This window comes from Callorhinus ursinus, unplaced genomic scaffold (genome assembly GCF_003265705.2).
Source record: "Callorhinus ursinus isolate GAN/ISIS: 27379988/994484 unplaced genomic scaffold, GSC_fseal_2.0 scaffold24, whole genome shotgun sequence".
Classification (NCBI taxonomy): domain Eukaryota; kingdom Metazoa; phylum Chordata; class Mammalia; order Carnivora; family Otariidae; genus Callorhinus; species Callorhinus ursinus.
Window position 1 is genome coordinate 7,070,321 of NW_027397086.1, and position 20,931 is coordinate 7,091,251.

The 20,931-nt window shown below is 41.3% G+C and overlaps 1 protein-coding gene across 1 annotated transcript in view; it reads left to right on the forward strand.

Annotated features, from left to right (window-relative positions):
* Positions 1 to 20,931, forward strand: part of PSMB7 (proteasome 20S subunit beta 7) — a 60,134-nt gene that overhangs the window by 26,733 nt on the left and 12,470 nt on the right. The window contains exon 6 of the mRNA XM_025888267.2: positions 4,473 to 4,531. Coding sequence (XP_025744052.1) covers positions 4,473 to 4,531 — 59 coding nt within the window. The remainder of the gene's footprint in view (positions 1 to 4,472; positions 4,532 to 20,931) is intronic.

Here is a 20,931-nt window from a genome sequence, read left to right on the forward strand (position 1 = left end):
GGAGGGGGTCGAGGGAGACAGACTGGGTCATGGAAGGTCATGCATGTCTGCTCTGAACTATTGTGGCATGAGAGAGTAACTCTCCAGTCACACCTGAGGTAGGACTTCTGCTCGGCACTTCTTAGTTCTGTAATGCTAGACAAGAAGTATCGCTTCAGTGGGATGACTAAATGGCCTAATATGATGTATGGCACAGAGTGGGTGCTCAACAAAATGCTTTGGTTTCTTCCTCCTTGGCTGCCTTCTCCTCCCTACCATTAGGTAAACTTTTTGAGGGCAGGCCTCACACCCCTACTTCCTAGAGCCCGTCCTGCATTTGTGGAAAGCATATTCCCTCTGACATCCATTTCCTTTCCCTGACATGCCTGCTGTCTAAGCAGAGGCCCTTGTACACTGTCTCCCGGTTTTTCTGTTCATTTATTCCTTAATGGGAAACCAGGGACTGCTGATGAATTGTCTAAGGTGACTTTGTTTTTGGAATAGAGAATCAGGGTAAATGTTCCTTCAGAAGACTTTTAGCCTTGGTTTTGGGTTCGAAAGTGCCAGGTTGGTTTAAGTCAATGCTGAAATCATGGAATGTCTCAGGGCATTATTTTGGCTTAAAAATGGGATATAATATCTAAACATTTTGTGGGTCTCATGGCTGCTATACGAGTGTGGCATTAGTTAGGTGGTTTACTGTATACAGTTTTAAATAGCACTGAAACAAAATCTAGGAAACCTGAGGGAAATTATTAAAGAATACTGGTCTCGTCATGTATCATATGACGTCACTGATATGAGGAATTCTTAATCTCAGGAAACAAACTGAGGGTTGCTGGAGTGGTGGGGGGTGGGAGGGATGGGGTGGCTGGGTGATAGACATTGGGGAGGGTGTGTGCTATGGTGAGCGCTGTGAATTGTGCAAGACTGTTGAATCACACAGATCTGTACTTCTGAAACAAATAATGCAATATATGTTAAGAAAAAAAAAGATAGCAGGAGGGGAAGAATGAAGGGGGGGAAATCAAAGGGGGAGGTGAACCATGAGAGACGATGGACTCTGAAAAACAAACTGAGGGTTCTAGAGGGGAGGGGGGTGGGGCGATGGGTTAGCCTGGTGATGGGTATTAAAGAGGGCACGTTCTGCGTGGAGCACTGGGTGTTACGCACAAACAATGAATCATGGAACATTACATCAAAAACTAATGATGTATGGTGATTAACATAACAATAAAAAATTTAAAAACAAATTCTGAAGAAAGATGCAGGATTTCATGAAACAATGGAAGCTAGAGAACCACAACTGCTGGAATCAAATGCAAAGTAATACAGAGCATGTTGGTATTAAAATAATTAACCACCGACGAAGAAAGTTTTAAAAGGATCTTGACAAGGTTTACTTTTTTACTTTTAAGTGAATCTCTCAAAGTTTATTTTGTTGTTTCTTTATATAAAATTTTGGTCCTTGCTTTAAGTGGAAAAAAAAAGAATACTGGTCTCGTCAAGTTTACCTTCCTTGTTTCTTTTTAATGGCCAACTCTTGTTCCTTCCCCCAGTTGCACTGCCTTGAAATTATGTGAGGATTTGCATCTTGTTCTTTGGCCACTTTGGGCAATTGCAGTCATATTTGAAATTCTGGTTTCAGTGTTAAAATAGACACACTTTCAGGGTTTCCTGGAAACCTGTTGACAGGTCAGTGCTACACCATCTCCTAGCACTTCCACCTATGTCTGAGAAGGGGGCGCCAGAGTCCTCCTTTCCTGAAAAGCTGGGAGCAGGAGCTAATTTGCAAGTGATTTAGAAATTGTTTTTAATGTTGAATTTCCCTTTCTTTTCAAGTTTATTTGGAGTCTGCTTATCTTTGATCTCAGGAGCAGCAGAATCAGGCAGTTTAGCAAGCTTCTGCTTTCCAGAAAACTTCTCAACACTGTGCATGTGCCGTATAGGTTGCAGTGTGTGTATTGGGGGGGTGGTGGGAAAGGGGAAGCAGAAATACAATGTAAATGAAGACTCCGGTGTCCTTTCTGTGTTTACCTGGCCTGCACCTTCCAGCTCTTTAAAAAAAAAAAAAAATCAGTCTCTGATAGTGTGGGAAGCATCCCCACACTGGAGAGACACTTTTTGTTACAAGAGTTTAGATTTAGTACATAATTTCCCCTTACAGAAATTTTGTCTGTAGCATTGTTTCTAAGCAGGAAAAAGAGTCCTTTTTGATAAAGGAAGAATTATATTGGGAGGAAAGTATTTTTCATTCCTTAAAATATCGGATGAAGCTTAGCAGAAGGAAATATATGTGCCCAGGAAAAATAAGAATAAAATTAACTTATTTACAGTGAACTGCAAAAGAAAGGATGGCCCTGGAGAAAAAAACAGGGCTATTAATTTTTAAGGAAAAATGTCTTTTATGGTAAGCTTGGTTTTCTCTTTTAAAATAATTACAGTTTTCCACAAAGTTGTTAGCTCTTAGGTTACCCACCTTCCCCTGTCTTTTTTTAATGTTTATTTCAGGCCTCTGGTACATTTACCCTTGGCTCTCCAGAGGAAGATTCTTGGACCAGATTGGATAAGGCAAGCCTGCTGTTGGGCGCTCTATAGGAGCATTTTGTATCTAGAAGTATTTTTTTCTGAGCTTTCCTTATTTGCAATGTTCTTGTTTCTTCATGACAGCTGTCCTTTGTTTTCCACACAGAACCAGCTTGTTTTTTACTAAGTCTGGGACTAGTTCTCACCTGTGCCTTAGAACAGAAACTTGGGTTACTTTTTCCTCTTGTACCCTGAATCTCAGAGTAAATGGGTGACTCACGAAATATTGGTGGACTTTGACTCTATTTTCAAATTTTCAGGGACACATTTATTAACGAAATTCAAAGGTTTGGCTGGCTTTGGTGAATTTGCTCTCGCTTACATGCTGTTTTTATTTGGGTGCACACTGGTTTTATAGCTGTTTAAGTTCAATCTCCTTTCCAAAGAGTTTTTAATATCTCTTTAGATTCCCCCCTTTTTTTTAAAGGAAAAAAAAATGGTAAGAGGGGAAAATGGGGTTGCCTTTTGCTCCCAAGCCTAAATGAATAGTCATTGCTTGTAATACCGGTCCACACTTGACGCTTCCTACTGCTTTAGATGTGATGTATCCGGTGCTGTGAAGGTAATGATCCTCAACCACAGCAATATTCCATAACAGGAGTATCTGTCATATTCATCGGGATTACCATGTTCATTGATTTGTGTCTGTAAATCTGCTGTTTCTACCCTTTAAATTTGATCTATAATTGGACCTCCTTAAATGGTTCAGATAAGGTAGTCTGTATTTTCTCAATACAGCGTGGCTGTCAGCTTCTCCTTTTTCATTATACATTCAGCAGACTTGATAAAATCAGCAGGACACCTCATTTGAAACTGTTTAATCGCTGCCTTTTTCCTTTGCTAAAACCATTGAGGTGGTCAAGCGATGTACACAAATCATTTTAAATAGAAAATATGGTTTTCTCTGTGACCCAGCTAAATAGATAGTGTTATGCAAAACAAGTTAAAAAGTAATAAATGCCAAAAAAATCTTCTAATTGGAGTAAAAAATTGTGGGCAACTCTATCCTCTCTCCAAAAGTAGAGTATCCTGAAATATTGCCAGGACCCTGTAAAGACAAGATGATGGTTTTCTAAAGATTCTCTGGTTTCTGAACAAAGCAAGTTTAAATTTTCAAATAGTGCTGAGCTGCCTTTTACATCCATTCAAAGGGAGCCCACACTTATTTGTAACGCCTTTATATCCTACTTTTGTAGGGAGAAATCTGTCTGTTAATATCTATGTAGCATAACCTTTCAGCCATTTGCTATTGTGGTAATAAATTTTTGTTTCTTTGTCTGTCATTTTGTCTACTCAGCTGTTACTCTTCAAAGTACGAACTAAAAATAATAGCTCCAAATAAATGCCACATAATAAAGTGTTTTACAGTTGAAGCTGGAATAACCTGGTGGCTGCAGCTTGCAGTCCTATTACCATTGCTGGGGCTGTAGTTTCTTCCCCGAGTGTCAAGGTGACTCTGCCAGGGCCAGCTCATTAAAACAATCTATCCTTTCTAACTGGCGTGGTATTTAGCGCTGTGCCCAGCAGCCTGCCAAGGCCCAGTTGTGGAGCACAAGACTCCCGGGATAGCATGTATGAAATTATGTGGCATTCACTTTTTGAAAAAATACAAATTCTCCATAACCTCATTTTCCTGCTTCAGCATTTTATTGTGAATAATTTACAGTTACTCCTGTCAGTAGTGAACGTAGGGCCAGTTGCAGGCTTACCCGAGACAGTGGTAAGTGTGACTTGAGGCTTTTGAGGGCCATTGTTTACCTGGTTTATGTGGCCCATAGGATTAATATTTACACTGTGTTCGAGTGGGACGCTGGGCGTGTTTTGCCATTTTTACTGCCCTGAAGTAAACTTGAGAGGGAGAAGCTGGGAGTCGATAAATAGACTAAAGATGCATCTTTTTCTTTCAGGTTCTGGCTCCTTGGCAGCAATGGCTGTGTTTGAAGATAAGTTTAGGCCAGATATGGAGGTATGTAAGTCCCTGCAGTTTTATTTTCTGTCACGTTTTTCCAACTCTGTGTCGGACATTTATAAATTGATTGCCGATTCCTCCAAAGCTTGTACAGCACTGTTGTTAGTTGGAATCCTCTTTGGCACAGGTAACTGCGTTTGCTGAGAAGACCGGTTGGTTGGGGAACTTCATTTTGGAGTGGCCCTACCATGCCCTCCCCCAGGCTTGGGGAGCCAGCACTGCTCAGCTTTTTGTTCTGGCCTTTGGGCTGTCTGGGGACTCTTATTGGCCGTAGATGCTGCTGCAATGTGGAATGTTTGCTTGTGCACTCAGCGTTCTCTGTCACAGTATCTCAAAACGACGAGTTTTTTTGTTTTCTCACCGAGAATAGAGAAACTATGTATGTCTTTGCATGTCACACAGACCTGGTCTGAAAATGGGGCCGCTTAAAAAGCCCCTGTAGATTGTTCTGCATCTGGAAGAAAATGGGGACAAGATCGTATGTGTGTGTAGTGGACTGTTCTCAGGATGACGGATCTAATGTCTCAAATATATTTGTAGGAGATCCTTTATTGTGTTTTCTTTGGTGGTAGGGGAGGGTGGTACCTTCTGAATGGCCTTCCACCTGTCTGCTTTAGTGATAGATGTACCCCCCATTAAGCAACCTCCCCACCCCCAGATCTCCAGGAACAAACCCACAGGTCTTCCATTGTCACTTTCGAAGGAGCGTTCAGTATGCTTGGGTACTTCATGGTACCACATTATTCCTCTGCTGTGCTTTATCCCTGCTGCTCAGCCAGCTTGTGGGCACAGAGGTCCTGAAGTCAGCCTTCATTATCTGCTCTTGGTTTTTTGATAGTTGTTAATTTTGTGATGGTGCATATCAACTTGTTTCAACAGTCAGTAGGCTGTTTATGAGTGGTTTACCCTATTCTTTAATATGTAGGCATCTGCTCTTTCTGCCTTTGCAGGATTGTTTTGTTTAGATACCAGAGGATATCTCTGGGAATTACTTTTTGACAATGCTTTATGCGTAATCATCTTTGGAGGAGATTGCATATTTAAACATTCTTGTTCTTCCACCAGCTCATTGTCTTCAGAGCACCAGCTGTCGTTGGAACTCTGAAGCTCTCTCTGCCCTTTAGGTTTGGGCCAACTGCCCTGAGAGCCAGAGGATGTAGGGTTGTGGATGCTGCCCAACCAGGACAGGGGTCTCCTGCCAGAAGCCTCTCTGCCCTTGGTACATGAGGTTAGCACACATAAGTGACTTGGTCACTGACGGCTAGATTGCTCTCCTTTCTTGGACATCTGCCAGAATTAAAACCTGTGACTAAATAAAGATAGAATTTAGCTAGGTGTTTTGTAGTAAAAATAATAGTGTCTTGCTCCAATTAAGAATAGTAAACAGGTCCAAGTATCAACTATAAATGAGATTAGGATTCTGTTCTCATTTCTCAATGTGAAAATTTATTCCCATATCAGCATTATTTTCTTTTTGGGATTCTTAAGCACAGATAAAAAATAAGATCTACTAGGTCACTTAAAAAGAAAAAGAAAAAAAGGTCTCCCGGTCTTCAGACTAAAGGAGAGAAGTTCCCGAGGCTTCACAAATCCATTAGAACTAATGAAGGTATGGGGAGAAAGACTGACGATTTTTGTTTAGAAAATCGCCTCAGTAATGTCAGGCCCTCCTTTAAACCACATTAATCTTTTCAAATTTTCTTGAAAGCTTTGTCTATTTCCAATTGATTGGAACCTCCATATGTTAGAGAAAAATGAGAATTGCAGAAAAAGTTGAAAGCAAGAGGTATATTAAAAGTGACTTAACACTCTGCTAAAGTAATTTTACATTATTCAGAGTTTAGATTTGAAGTGATTCAAAGGCCATGAATTTAATATTGATGTGATTCGAGGGAATAAAGGGAAATGTGATCATCCCTTCAATAAAATTTGTGGTATCATCAGTCTGAAGAATGTGTTCCTTAGATCAACTTTAAATGCAACTCAGACCACTTGATGTTCTGTATCAGCTGTGAGACCTTGAAATAGCCTGGCCAAATTCCCATTTCAGATTGATTAATTAATTTTACAATTTCATGTGACTGGTTTTGGTCACGGAAGTTGAAACTTGACGCAGACTGACAGTGAACAAAATCACTCTATCATAAAGAAGGTAGTACCTGCTTCTTCGGTGAAGTGACTTTAAATGTAAATAGAAGGCAAATAATAGTATAACAACTGTCAGGAGATAATACTTAAAAAATCTGAAGGGTTGTTGATAGAGACCAAAAGAATTTATTGTAAAGACCACGCCACTAACGACTGGCTACCTTGCTTTTTTTTTTTATTATTATTATTGTTATGTTAATCACCATATATTACAGGCCACCTTGCTTTTTTGAGGGGAAGATTAAATGATGCACTTTCAATGGGAGGCTGAGACTGGCCGGCGAAGTTGAGAGGATGAGTTTTAATGAATTCTTTGTTGTGAAAGAGAATTTGGCAAGGTGTCATTTCTGGCTCTGCATGTGCATAGAACTTGTGGAGACATTTTGGTTTCAGATTTCCCAACTTTATTTTCCTTCTTTCCAGGAAGGCTTTCTGTCTTTCTGTGACAAGAGGCCCTCCATGAAATTTTCTTTCTCACCTCTTTTGAGACTGCAGGTTGGATGGCTGAATCTGCTTATTTCCTTCCAGTATGAGAAAGGGTTCTAGACATGTCTCACACAGAAACCCAGGCGGGCACTGCCGCCTCTTACATCTTACATGGATTGCCAGGACAGTAGCCTCTGCACACTTCACAGAGAATTGCGTAAGAAAGGGGCAGTTTCAGGCTATCATAATTACGTATTCTTTGCCAAACAGTGATTTTTAGTCCAGACTCATTCAACAAACTCTTGGCTTTATTGTTAAAACAAATCAATTAGAGGTAGCTCATAGTACACCCCTCCTTTTCTTTCCTTCCTTCCTCCCTCCCTCCCACAAACCTGTGCCTTGGAAGTGTTGCTCCTAGACTGCAGTTTTTCTGGAATGAAAGTCCCTGTCTCCTTAAAAACCTTTACTGTGTTCTCATTATCTTTAGCTTCATAGTCCAGTGTGGTAGCCAGCAACCACATGTAGCTATTGAGCATTTGAAGTGTGTCTGGTCTGACTTGAGAGTGCTGTAAGTAGAAAATGTACACCAGATTTTAAAGACTTAGTACAAAAAATTTTAAAAATATATTTCATTGGGGCATTTGGGTGGCATAGTCGGTTAAGTGTCCAATTCTTGGTTTTGGCTCAGGTCATGATCTTAGGGTTGTGAGATCGAGCTCTGCATTGGGCTCTGTGCTCAGCGGGGAGTCTGCTTGGGATTCTCTCTCCCTCTCCCTCTGCCCCTCCCCACCATTGGCATACATGCATGCATGCATGCTCGCTTTCTCTCTAAAATAAATAAATCTTCAGAAAATATGTATATATTTCATTAATGTGTATATTCATTGCATATTGAAACAGTACTACTTTAAGTGTATTGGGTTAAATAATAAACTATTAAAATTTAATTTCGCTTATATTTATTTATTTTTAAGATTCTACTTATTCACTTGTGAGAGAGCTTGCGTGAGCACGAGTAGGGGGAGGGGCCGAGGGAGAGGAGAGAGAGAGAATCTCTTGCAGACTCCGCACTGAGCGTGGAGCCTGACGTGGGACTTGGATCTCACAACCTGAGCTGAAACCAAGAGGCAGACACTTAACTGACTGAGCCACCCAGGCACCCCTATTTTTACTTTTTCAAATGTAGCTACTAGAAAATTTAAAACTATGTATGTGGTTCACATATTTCTACTGGACAGGCTAGGATAGTATTGTTTCTTGAACTTGTCCTTTGCATATCACATTTAAGGTTTTTGCCATATCCAGGTAACACCTGTACTATTATTTTTCTTGAGAAATTTTTAAAAAATTAATTCACTGTTTTATAAATTGAGATAGCACTTACATGGAATAAAATGCACGGATCTTTACAGTTAGATAGATCTTGGCATTTGTAATTCATTTTTTTCATCAGTTCCCTTTCTCTTCTTCCCTACAATCACTTCAGTTCACCTTTTTAAGTTAAATTTAGTTTTTAAATATAGTTTAGATCTGTGAATTCCTGGGTTTGGTGTGTTGGTTTTTTTTTTTTCCCCTGAGACACATGAAAGTGAGTGCACACTATTAATATAAATAAAAAATGTATTCATGTATCACCCATCTTGTGCAAGCCCAAGAATATGAGTAGTAGACTTTGGGAAACCTAGGGCTACATCCCACTCCCCCACAGCCCTTCCTGCCAGCTTGCTGCTGCTGGATACAGGGTGTACTTGCTTGGCATTGAATCCTCACTGCCCGTGTTGGCCGGCAGTGCCCTCAGTTGCTTCTTCATTTATTTGTGTCCTTGTACACACGTGTCCCATTGTTTTATGGCTGTTTTGGGGGGCATCTTCCTCACTTGCCCTTGATAGAGGGAGACCCTTGTGCGCAGAGGCCATGAAATCATCTCTGTTCTTCAGCTCATGTTCAGTATGTGTTTGTTGAGTTGAGACAGGATAACCCTGCGCTTTATAAAGCAAAATCTGAGTCATCAAAAACCACCTGGGAAATGGAGGGGACTTTCTCTTCTTCCGATTTGGAAAGTGCTGAACGTTTTTCTGAGATAACAGAGGAAGATAATTACTACACTTCTCAAGTAATATACTGAATTGGGGCAGAGTCAACAGAGCAAACACCCCATTAAGTACACAGGCAACACAAAGATGGAGCAAAGGGCAAATGCTCATTGGGAAATTATAGGCCAAAAAGCAGAACAGTGAAACCCAGCTGGGATTCATGAATGGCTAAGACAGGCCTCTGCTGTTTCAGGTTATCTGAGCCAATGACTTGCCTCAGGTAAAAGCCCTGGTTCAGGTTTGCAGAGAACCTGCCAGCTAACCATGTGAGTTTAAGAGACCTTACAGTCTTTACGAATCCTCACCCGGTTATGACCTGGCACTGCTTCAGTGGTCTTGGAATTTTCATTTTGTTGTTTCCCTCCTTACTGTTAGCCTGGAAGTCCTCCTAGGGCAGGAACTGTGCTGCCGCCTTCTTCCTCTTCCCTTACCCCTAGCAGGCTAACTGCTGCGTACGAAGGAGTCAGCCAGTATTTGTTGAGCGATTGGATAAAAAGGTGTCAAAAGCAACTTTACTTAGTCGTTTCCAGATTAACCCTCCTTTGATACCTTTTGATAACTTCACCTTTACTGTTGATGATACTCAGCTGTGATAGAATTGAAGGCATAAAAAACTGTATTACCTCTGATAAATCTCCCGCTTTATTTTTATCAGCAAAGTTGCTTATTTGCTATGTGTTAGCAGAAGAGTGGATTTTGAAATGCGTGAATTGACCTAATGACAAGGGGTCAGTTATATTAGAGGGTTTTTTTTTTTTTTTTTTCTGGTGAAGCTGGATTGCACAGAGCCATTCCCCCAGATTTTTTTTTCCCCTATTGTTAAAGCTGGTATAAGAATTAAGCCCCTGATCCTGGTTATTACCCATAGGCTAGCTAGACAGGAAACTAGTGTAACCACACTGTGGCCTTTTGAGTCCATTTTCCACTTAAGTATAAGGAATTTGACCAAAATACCTGGAAATACGGTGTTTGCTTTATGAGGGTATCTCGAAAATCACTAAAATTGCTCACATAAAAACAGATTTGATTTTAGGGCAGGGAGGGAATTGAGGGAATCCACCAGATAACTTAGGTTAGTCTTCCTTCCATCCCGTTTCTTTGTAAGAAGGAATGTTTTCATTTGGCCCAGTGAGAAATTTAAACTCTCAAAGATTATAATTCATTAAAACGGGTAGAAGATTAATATTTTGTCTGTCAAGATCAATACTGTCCCCTCTTTGCACTAATTGTCAGAATAGCGTGCGAGGGCCGCTGAAGGGTAGTGGTGTGCGGCAGGACCCTCACATCACAGGGAAACGATTCAAAGGCAAACTGTCCTGCACCCTCTGGTATCGACTTGCAAATTAGCATCTGGAATCTAATTAAACAAGCTTAATGAAAGTAGCAGCTGAATGCTGCTGGAAAAGACAATCAGCTTTTTTCCCCCCTCTCTGATACATATTCTGTACTATTGAAGTTGGTCACCAAACACATCGTGTGAGCACAGTTAAAAAAAATTAGCATTTATTTGAAGAATAGAAACTGTTTTTCATTCTGTTATGCATTTGGCATGCTCTGGCGTCCCATGAGAGCCATGCCACAGCAGATAGTGCACAATATTTAGAAATCCATGACAGGCAATAATAGCAACTTGAAAAATTCTTTTGCTAGAATCTCAAGTTGAGAGCTGCCAAAAGCAGAGAGGATCAGATCTGCAGTGGCAGCTGCTGTGCCCTACAGTTAGAATTCTAGACTTTGAAGATGCTCAACTTAAAGAAATGAAGACTGCAGGCTTAGCCAGTTTTTGCAGGTTTCTAGAGCTCTGGCTCCCTGCCTTTTGAAGATGAGTTGCCGAAGCTTCTCCCACTGCCTGAGGCGTGCTAACACCAGCAGGGTCTTTTTTTTTCTCCTAGCCTTAGTGTGTCTTCAGTTGTAAGTAGCACATGCTTAGTGCCAACTGTGACGGTCCTTTCTCTGGTCACAATACCGAGGGGTGAGCTCTTACCCTCTACCCTTCAGAGAGGAGCCACGAAGATAGATGGTGACGTATACAAGTGCCACTTCAGCCGTCTGATTTATGGAGTCCTATTTCATCGCTCAGCAAGTGCTGGCCTCTAGAGAAGCCCTTATAGATTGCTAAAGATGTGAGCAGCTCTCACCCTGAAGGCTTGTGGTTACCTCACAGACGTGATGCCAAACACCTAGCTACCGAAGAAACAGAATTAATCTGTCATCGCAGGCAGCTATAGATCCACTTTAAATAATGAAAGAATTCATACCAATATGGTGTCCTGACAGCAAATCTTAGAAGTAACTGTAGTGGGGTTTTTTTGTTTTTATGTCTGGTAGTAGCAAGACACTGAAGTTACAGATTCATTTGTGCTTTGTGAGACAGACCGTAGTGTACGAGAGCTGCAGTATTTTGATTAAAAAGAAGAATTTGTTCAGCTCGGCATGGAGACTGGTCCCGAAGGAGAATACAGAGCATGGGTTCAGTGTGGTCAGGTGGAAGGGGAATGGAGCTTAGGAGCTAGAGGATCGGGCTGTGAGTCTGTTTCCACTGTCCTCGTGGCATGACTCAGGGCAAGCCACGGCCCCAGACTGTTTGTCTAGAAGATGGGGATCTAGAGACCTGCCTGGAGGTTGTTGTCAGGATTAGATGTGGTCTGTAAAACACCTTATATGGTGGCTCACACAAAATTGGTTCTAAAATATGGCAGCTGCATCTGTTTTTCAGTTCTTCAGTAGCAGGATACAAACATCCCATAGCAATGACTAATACGACCATTTGTACTTGTGTCAGGCTTGGAGATTATAGCATCATACAGGTAGGACTCTTCTTTTCCATCCGAAAGCTTAAAATCCGGGACAGACTTATGTAGAGGTCATAATAACAGTAGAGGAAGCCTTGTTGGACACATACCAGCGGCCATGGAAGTGTTTGCTTTTTTGCTGGGATGGGGGAGGAGGTATTGAAGACACAGTAATCGTGGTAGCGGTGCCTGTTGAGTGCTGGTGCATTGCGCCGGACTCTGTAGCTTTCTCGGCATTCTCTCCTTTACTCTTCAGTAACTGTGTGGGGCCTGTACTTTGTTAGCCCCATTTTGTGGAGAAGAACAGGAGGCTGTGGGGAGGTCAGATAAATACCTCGCCCCAGGTGTGCACACAGCTTGCCAGTGATGGAGGCACCGTTTGCCTCCTGCTTGGTCTGGCTTTAAAGCCCTCTGGTGTGATCCATCACTGTGCCACTCTGCCTCTTTGCTAGGCCCCCGGTTCTCTGACAGTAGAGTGGGCAAGACTCTTATTCCAGGTGAGCTGAGGTCTGGGCTGCCCGGGCTGTTCCTTTTGTCTGATGAGGTCTCGTGAAGACGGCCGGAAGCCAAACAAACGTCAGCACAGGTGCGCACACCTTGTCGGTGAGCCCAGTGATTGCAAGGAGCCCAGGAATAGAAAAACACAAGAAGTTAGAAATACACAGAGATACTGGGAGATACAAAAAAGTCACTTGGCTATGAAAAATATTGTTTTCTTCTCTTTGAATTCATCAGACTTTTTCCTTTTAACCCTCCTTCACCCCAAATACCTTTTGATTGGTTCCCCCCCCAAAGTTTTCAGATATTCACAGGAGAGCTGTTTTCTCTATAGCTGATGTTGAGATGGCATAGACCTCTTCAAATTTAGTAATGAGACCAAGAACTCCTTAAGTATTGGTGAATGGCATTTGTCCATTTGAGGCAAATCATGAATAACTTGAACAAAAATAAAAAAAAATAAGCAACCCTATCATATTTGAATAATGAGGTGCTCTTTTTTTTCCCCCAACTGCCAAAACTTTTTAATCTTCGTCAACAATTGTTCTGTCCTCCGTCTTATTTAGGTTGCATCTGTGCGACTCTGAGCTCAGGAGCCCTGACAAGCGGCATATGAATTCTGTATTCATTAGTGATCTGATCCAAATGCCTCTGTCCCTGCCACGGGGGCTCAGGTGTGGAAGCTGCTGGCTAATCCCACCAGCTGACATTCAGAGGTTTAATGACTCCATAGGAAGGTGACCACTCGCTGGGAGGGTTGCTGGCGGAACCCACACAGCAGACAATGGAGATCAAGGAGGACTATCAGTGTTGAGCCGAAGCACCTTCCTGTGTGACTTGAACCCTCTTGGCATCAAACGGAGTTTTAAGTAAATGCAAAGAAAAAACAAAACAAAACACAACAAACAAAAAACCTGACCTTCGATAGCTCTCATAAACAATGGTTTTTCTGTCTGTGTGGATATTGACAGTGTTTAAGGCTGTTTTTCTTGTTGCGCTTTAATGGGTGTCAGCTTAATGAGCTGAATTTGACGCACTTTTCCTAATTTTTAGATTTTAAGGTTATGTTTGTCTGGTTGCTACATCTGTTTAGGTATCTTTGTATGTCTGGGAAAAATATAGTTAGAGCCAAAATTCTTTCTTATTAAATGGTTTTTTGAGGGTCTGTGCTGACATTTGTGCTTATTGTGATCTCTAGCTTTGAAAAAATACTATTAGAAAGTGAGTTCTTTGACTTGTGACATGTCACAGGATGTTTTGACTCCTCTAGTCTAAAAATGTTGGTTGCCTTTTTTTAAATAGTAGCTTCATCAAGATATAATTTATATCCACACATCTAAGTGTGCAGCTCAGTGGTTTTTAGTATGTTGTCAGAGTTGCACAACTATCACCACAGTCAATTTTAGGACATTCTCATCACCCTCAGAAGAAACCCCATACTCATTAGCAGTCACTCCCCATCTACCCTCAACCTTCCTAGCTCTGGGCAACAACTTGTTTCCCTTCGTCTCGATAGATTTGCCTTTTCTGGACATTTCACATAATAGGAATCATAGCAAAAGTGGTCTTTGGTGACTAGCTCCTTTAATGTATAATATTTTCATAATATTTCATCCATGTTGTAGCATGTATTGTTACTTCATTCCTTTTTATGCTTTAATAATATTCCATTGTGTGGACATACCACCTTTTATTTACCCGTTCATTAGTTGATGGACATTTGGATTGTTTTCACTATTATGAATAATGATGCTGTGAACATTTGTATACAAGTTTTTGTGTGGACATGCATTGTCATTTCTCTTGTCAGTCCCTTGGATTGGGATTGCTGGGTCATATGGTAACTCTGTGTTTAACCTTTTGAAGGTCTGGTTTCCAAAGTGACCGGGTCACTAGATGTGCATTAGATGTAGTAAGTTGCGTCTTTATTGTTGGATCAAAAAAATGTACTACTTTTCCTCAATAATTTTCTGTCTGATTGTATTTAATGTAAAGCAGTAGGGTTTTTTTTTAAGATTTTATTTGTTTATTTGAGAGAGAGTGAGAGAGGGAGCGTGAGCCGGGGGAGGAGCAGAGGGAGAGGGACAAGCAGACTCTGTGCTTAGCTCGATCCCACGACCCCGAGATCATGACCTGAGCTGAAATCAAGAATTGGACACTTAACTGACTGAGCCACCCATGTGCCCCAGCATTAGTTTTTTTTTTTTTTTTAAGATGTCAGAACCCAAAATTATAATCCCGGGGGCACAGTGTAGGATTATTATTATTATTTTTAAAGATTTTATTTATTTATTTGGCAGAGAGATACAGAGAAAGAGCAAGTAGGCAGGGAGGCAGGCAGAGGGAGAGGGAGAAGCAGGCTCCCCCCCCGAGCAGGGAGCCCGATGCGGGGCTCGATCCCAGGACCCTGGGATTATGACCTGAGCCGAAGGCAGCCGCTTAACCAACTGAGCCACCCCGGGCCCCCCCCCCCCAGTGTAGGATTATTCTTAAGTAGTGATTTCCAGTGGCATTAAACAGTTAATTTGAGAAGTGAACAGATACTGAGGTTGGCGTTATGATTCCATGGGTGATTCGGAGAATCACTTTTAATGATGAGAAGACCCTGTTGATGGTTAAGAGTTTTTCACCAGACGCGATATTTTGAGTTGTCCCCCATTTACAAAGTGAGTTTGTTCTCCTAAGTTGGAGTCCACTAGTGAGCCAACTTTGGAGAGGCAGGAAAGGACTTTTCCTAATTTTTAGTTAAGTTTTATTAAGTTAAGGTTTATTCCCTTGGATCTTTTCCTTTTGTGATGTTTTCTAAGGCAGATGGGAGTTTTCTTTGGTCTTTCTCCTGATAATTCAAGAGCAGGACTTTGCTCCCTCTATACAGAGTTTGGAATTTCACAAGTAATTGCTTCTTTCTCTCTGGTTCTGTAGGATTCCTTCATCTTCCTGACTTAGGAATGCCACTTCAGTGTCCGTCTGGCTGAGTCGTGTGTCTTCTGTATCTCTCTGTCTTCAGACCCTCAGTTAATGGTGTTGGCTGGCTATTGTTTCCACCCTTGCCATTTTATTCTGCCTCTGATACAAGTTGAAATTCAAAGTGGGGTATTTTGGGGAAGGGGCAAAGAAAATTTTAGAAAGTGTCTTAATTCTTCCCATTTAGTTTCAGGAAATAAAAGGGGATTAGATGGGAGGAGACCCGGCAAGAAAGGTATAGTTTACCAAAATCTCCAGTGAGCTAGGAATGGATTCCTCTGGGGGCCAGGCCTCTAGAATTCAAGTGTCAGCAGATCTGAGGGAAGTGACCCTGTGTAAAATTCGAAGTCCTCTACAGCCAGATCTCCACGGCACGCCAGGGGTACTACAGGCGCTACACTGCCAGAGTTACTGGCTTGGGCAATTCTTTGTTGGTTTTTCTGCCAAAAATCTTTCTGTGCAAAATTTTTTTCACATTATGCTATGTACACACTGAATTTCATTTTCTTGTAAAGTCAATATGTTATCAATCAGCAGGTACTTATTGGGTACCAGCTGAATGCTAGGCATTACAGTATACTTGGTGCTGCGATCCAGAGGCAGTATTGCAGGAGGCCATTCTGTATGATGGTGGAAATTCCTTATACAGCTATGGGCAAAGTAGATTGAAAAGGAGGGATTATTTTACTCTGTGGTAGATAGGTAATTATTTATGATGCATTTCTTTGGAGCAGGTGTTCCCATTTGAAATGTTTTCACTTTACATATTTCCTGTAACTGAGAAAGACGGGGAAATACACCATGTAGGAGAAATATTTCACAAAGTATATTGTTTGCTGCACCTGTGGCAAAGATCGAGCAGGCAAGATGTAACTTCTTTGTGACCAGCAACTCTTTAATCAGAGAGAGGCAAGAGCTAGATTCCAGTGTTAAGTAGAAGTAAATGTTTGGTGACTTTCAACTATATGGGTAGAATTAAAAGGAAGTTAGTTTTGTTAATAATATAATATTCTACATCATGATATCAAAGAGAAAATGAACTTCTTTATCCATCTCTTACCACCTTGGTCATAGTGGTAAGGGTCTCAGGGACATAATTTTAGACACTAAAAATGTCCCCTTTATCTGTGTTGCCTTTTTCTGCTACTCAAGCATGCCAGGCCAAGATTGGACTGCCTGCCACAGCTCCTTGGGAAAAATAAAAGATACACTTTTATTATTCACTGATTTCATTCCATCCTGGAACTCTTATTTTGTAAAAATTTTGAATTATAACCGCTTATTGAACAGTGGCTTTCAGGAGAAGAGGGGACACCGCCCCGGCCGCTGAATTTCACTGTCAGAAGTAAGGCTCTGTGTCAGGAATCCAGGAGGTCGTCTTTGGTTAGAGGCTGGCAGCTTTTAAACAATGGATTTCCACTTTCTTGTATAGAGGTTAGAGAAATATAAGAAATGAAATATAGGACTGAGTGTTATTGGTTGGTAGCTTAGGATCTTATAAGTTTTGCCTTGGCAGGTAATTTGGCATAAATTGTTAATGTAAATCTGGGTTAGTGGTGAAGACGTTATTTTAGTAAAAAAGATAAACTGCTGATTAATTCAGCATAGAACTCAATTACAAATTGAAAGTGTCTCTGCGGGACTCCCGGACCCTAAAGACAGCAGATGTTGAATTGATACTCCAGCATATTTCACAGTGGTATGAAATATTAACATGGTTTATTATACTTGTGTGGGGTGTGATATCAGAAAGGGGGAGGTGGTGGGCATGTGGGTGTGCACAGCAGCCACACGTTACATATTGGCTAATACACGCTCAAGTGTGATTAAGAATTGTAGGGAAGTTTTTTCTTTTTTTAAAATGAAATAACTCTGTGGAAAAATTAAGTGTAAAATACCACTTGGGGCTAAATATTTAAATGTGGTGCCCGTGGTCATTTATGTTCTACCTGTAAATGAACATAAAACAAAAATGGTAAACTTATGTAAGATATTTAAATGTTAAATGGGACCACTGCTACAAGAAAAGGGGGAACTTGAGCATTTGATCTGTATTTCAATAACTGTCAGGTTTCATGGGCTGGGAAGTTTTCCTGGGCTGCTGTACTATTTTTACCTTCTGATCTAGAACATATGGTAATTTAATAATGCCCCTGTAATTTGCACAGGCAGAGAAGTTTTGTTTCACAGTTTTCATAGATCTGTATCAACTCAAGGGGGGGAAAAGTCAGCAAATATGATGTATCAGAAGATCTGAATAAATGGAACTGCCAATATTTGAAGGGATTAGCAATTTTTAAGAGGCGTGAGAATAAAGTTGGCTTGGATGAGATATTTCAAAGCCATTACTACAATTATGACAGGTTTTTTTTTTCATTTTTGCATCACAGCCTCGTCTAGATTTTGCTAGCTGAAGTAAAAACTGTTCCAAAAATAGCCAAATGATTATGGTCAGAAGGAACATAGCCTGGATACCTTCTGCTGTTATAAAGGCTTTAAAAAATGGTGCTTTCTCAAAAACATCAAAATTGGCAAAGGCAGAAGGGCAGTGGGCGAAGAAACCAGAAGTTTCTTGGTACCTACATCACCAGAAGAACATCTTTTATATCCCCTTTGAGTCTCCATGAGAGCCTTTATAAACTGTTGAGAGGTGGTATCATTCAGAGATGTGAAGGGTGGTCTTCTGTTCCATTCACCTAAGTTGTACTGATCTCCAACTGGGTGCCAAGGTCTGTGCCTGGTTACGAGCCATGGTCCCTCCCTTGGTGACATGTACGACTTAGTGGGGTGGATCGGCCTACCAGCACCTATTGAAAGTGCAGTGTGAAAAGCACAAGAAGGTACATCTGTTGGGGGGCGCAGAGGTAACACAGAGGGGAATTATGGAATCTAGGGACTTTCACATGGCCTCAAAGCGCATGTGACTCCTCCCTTGAATTTTTTTTGTCCTAGGGTTTGAGGGAGGGGTGGGACAGGGAGGCTGCAGAAAAGGAGAGACCAGGGGGCATCGCATCATGTACAGAGGTGCGGAGTGGGGGCCGGGGGGGAGCTCCTGCTCTTTTTCTCAGTGTGTAACCCTGGAAGTTTGGACAGCTGAACATATTGGGAAATAGGAAAACGAAACTCCAGACGGTGTCCAGAGTTGTCTGGGTGGTCATTTCCTGAGTCGGAGTGGCCTTTTAATTAGCATCCACTCTTCAGTGTGGGATAAGGCCGAGCTTAGCATCCCTGTCCCTGCGTGTGAATATTTAGTTTAGAAAGCTGCCACGTTCCATTAGAGGTGGTTGTGTTTGGGCAGTGGGTGCAGGAGTTGTGTAGACTTTTCAGATGTCCTTTGAGATTTCCGTTGCATTGTAATTGGGAGATGCTGGTACTTAGTGTGTTGTGCATGGTGGAATGTGAGCTTACCTGCTGTAATGAGACCCCAGCAGCATACCTCAGGAAGGGAGTTAAAGTTTTAACCTTAACAGATAATGTTACTTGGGGGTTTCTGTGAGGTAATTTATACTACACTCCCCTAACCCTGAAATGGTGTAGGAACAAAAATAAGAAAATGATACGAAGTTGTGCTAAAATGACATTTTAAAATTCCACCAAGTAGTACAGATTTTGGAAACTCTCTGCAGCAGCCAGTGTGCAGAGCCCAGTCACACCTGGAATGGTTGTCACCCTGTCATCATGTCGTAATCTAGTTTTTCTAAACTTGGAACTGTGACGATACCAGGAGATCGAAAAGAATTAAGGGCACATTTAACTTTGATTCCTTGACAAATACATTGGTTTCTTTTAACTCAGATGAATTGGGGTGACAGCAGCATAAACAGGGCATGATGGAAAGTGCATGCATGGGCTTTGAAGAGGTCTGGGCGTGAAGATTGATTTTTGCCTCTGGTGTAACCCCTGTAGCCCCAATTTATAAAACTTAAACCTCATTCGCAATGTGGGCTTAAGTCAGTACTTGAGACGATTGTTAGTAAATTGCACTCAGGCTTAACAAAAGTTCTCTTATCATCTGAGTACTTCTTGCCCCAAAATGTAGAAGAAAATTAAAGCGCACTTGCCTTTCTTGGTCAGTTTTAGTTAAGATTTACAATCAACAAATGGCCTGATGGGAAAATTCAGTTAAGTGGTATCTTTTTTATTGATATACAGGGTGGTCGAAAAACAATTTGACTCATCCTGTTTGCTGAGAGGTTTTATCCATGTATTGTAGGGAAATGCAGACATTTGAATGTGGTACTGATGCAGTGAATTGATGGGCTATTGCTTTGGGGTTTAATGAGTGTACATTCTACATCAGAGAGATCCATCAGGATGTTCTTAGTTTTACCAAATGTTAACAAGCATGATGAATTGACGGAATGATTGAGTAGCATTATGTAAGTGGTATATTTGCAAATTTGAAGAATTTTAGAGGTCAACTACTTTAAAAAGGTAAACCCATGAGTGGGTTCATCAGTTACACCTAAGGACTAGATGAGCATCATTAGTGATTTTGGAAACTAGTTGTATGGAGGTTCTGTTGTCTTGAGTGATAAAACAAAAAACCGTGGGCTTTTGAGTCAGACAGAACTCTGTGGAATCTCAGACTTTCCGGTTGTTGGCCATGTGCCTTTGGGTTAGTCATTTTCCCTCTCTGAGCCTTTGTTTCCTGGATTTGTAAAATGGACATACGGGTCATTCCTACCTTAAAGGGTTATTTGGAATAGTGAGTGGAAGAAGTGGAAGAATGTACTTGGCCCAGGGCCTGCACACAGTAACCTAAGTTCTTTTTCTGCCTTGTAGGATATAATTTCTAATGAAATATAATAAGTGAAAATGTGCCACTTAGTACAGTTCTTATTGGCATGGCAGTAAATTCTGTATGGAACGTGTTCAATGTGAAGACAGGGTTTTATGGCATCATTTTGAATTTCATTTTTAGTACAGGGGCTACTCTCATAGTTGATTTGCTTTGAATTGGGAGTTGAAAAAACAGTACTGAGTTATGATCAGTTGCCCCTTGTGTTGGTGGTTCTGCAAGAGTTAGTCTTTTGGTAATGATGTTTGTGAACATGAGAGAGAGGGGAGAATTGGATCAGGTTAGCACCCATCATGGATTTCCCGCATACCAGCACTGTGCTAGCAGTTTCTGTGGTGCATAGAGGGCTTTGTTGAAACCTCATGACTACCCCAGTGCTAGATGGTTTCAGGCCTCTTCTGCAGATGAGGAAATTGGGACTTAAAAATGTTGACTTTACCACCAGGGTCACATAGTTCCTAAGTAACAGGACTTGGATCTCCTAGGTCTTCATTCTCTTCAATTCTTTTGCTTCTGCTGCCTCCTCCCTCCTCCCCCTAGCCCTACCACTGCAGTCATATTGTGAGTATATCCATCAACTCCAGAAGTTTCTTTATGCCCCTTTGGGAGGCACCCCTCTTCTTCATAAGAACCTTAAGTAACTGAGGGGGCATCTGAAGGCTGTGTGTGTGCCTG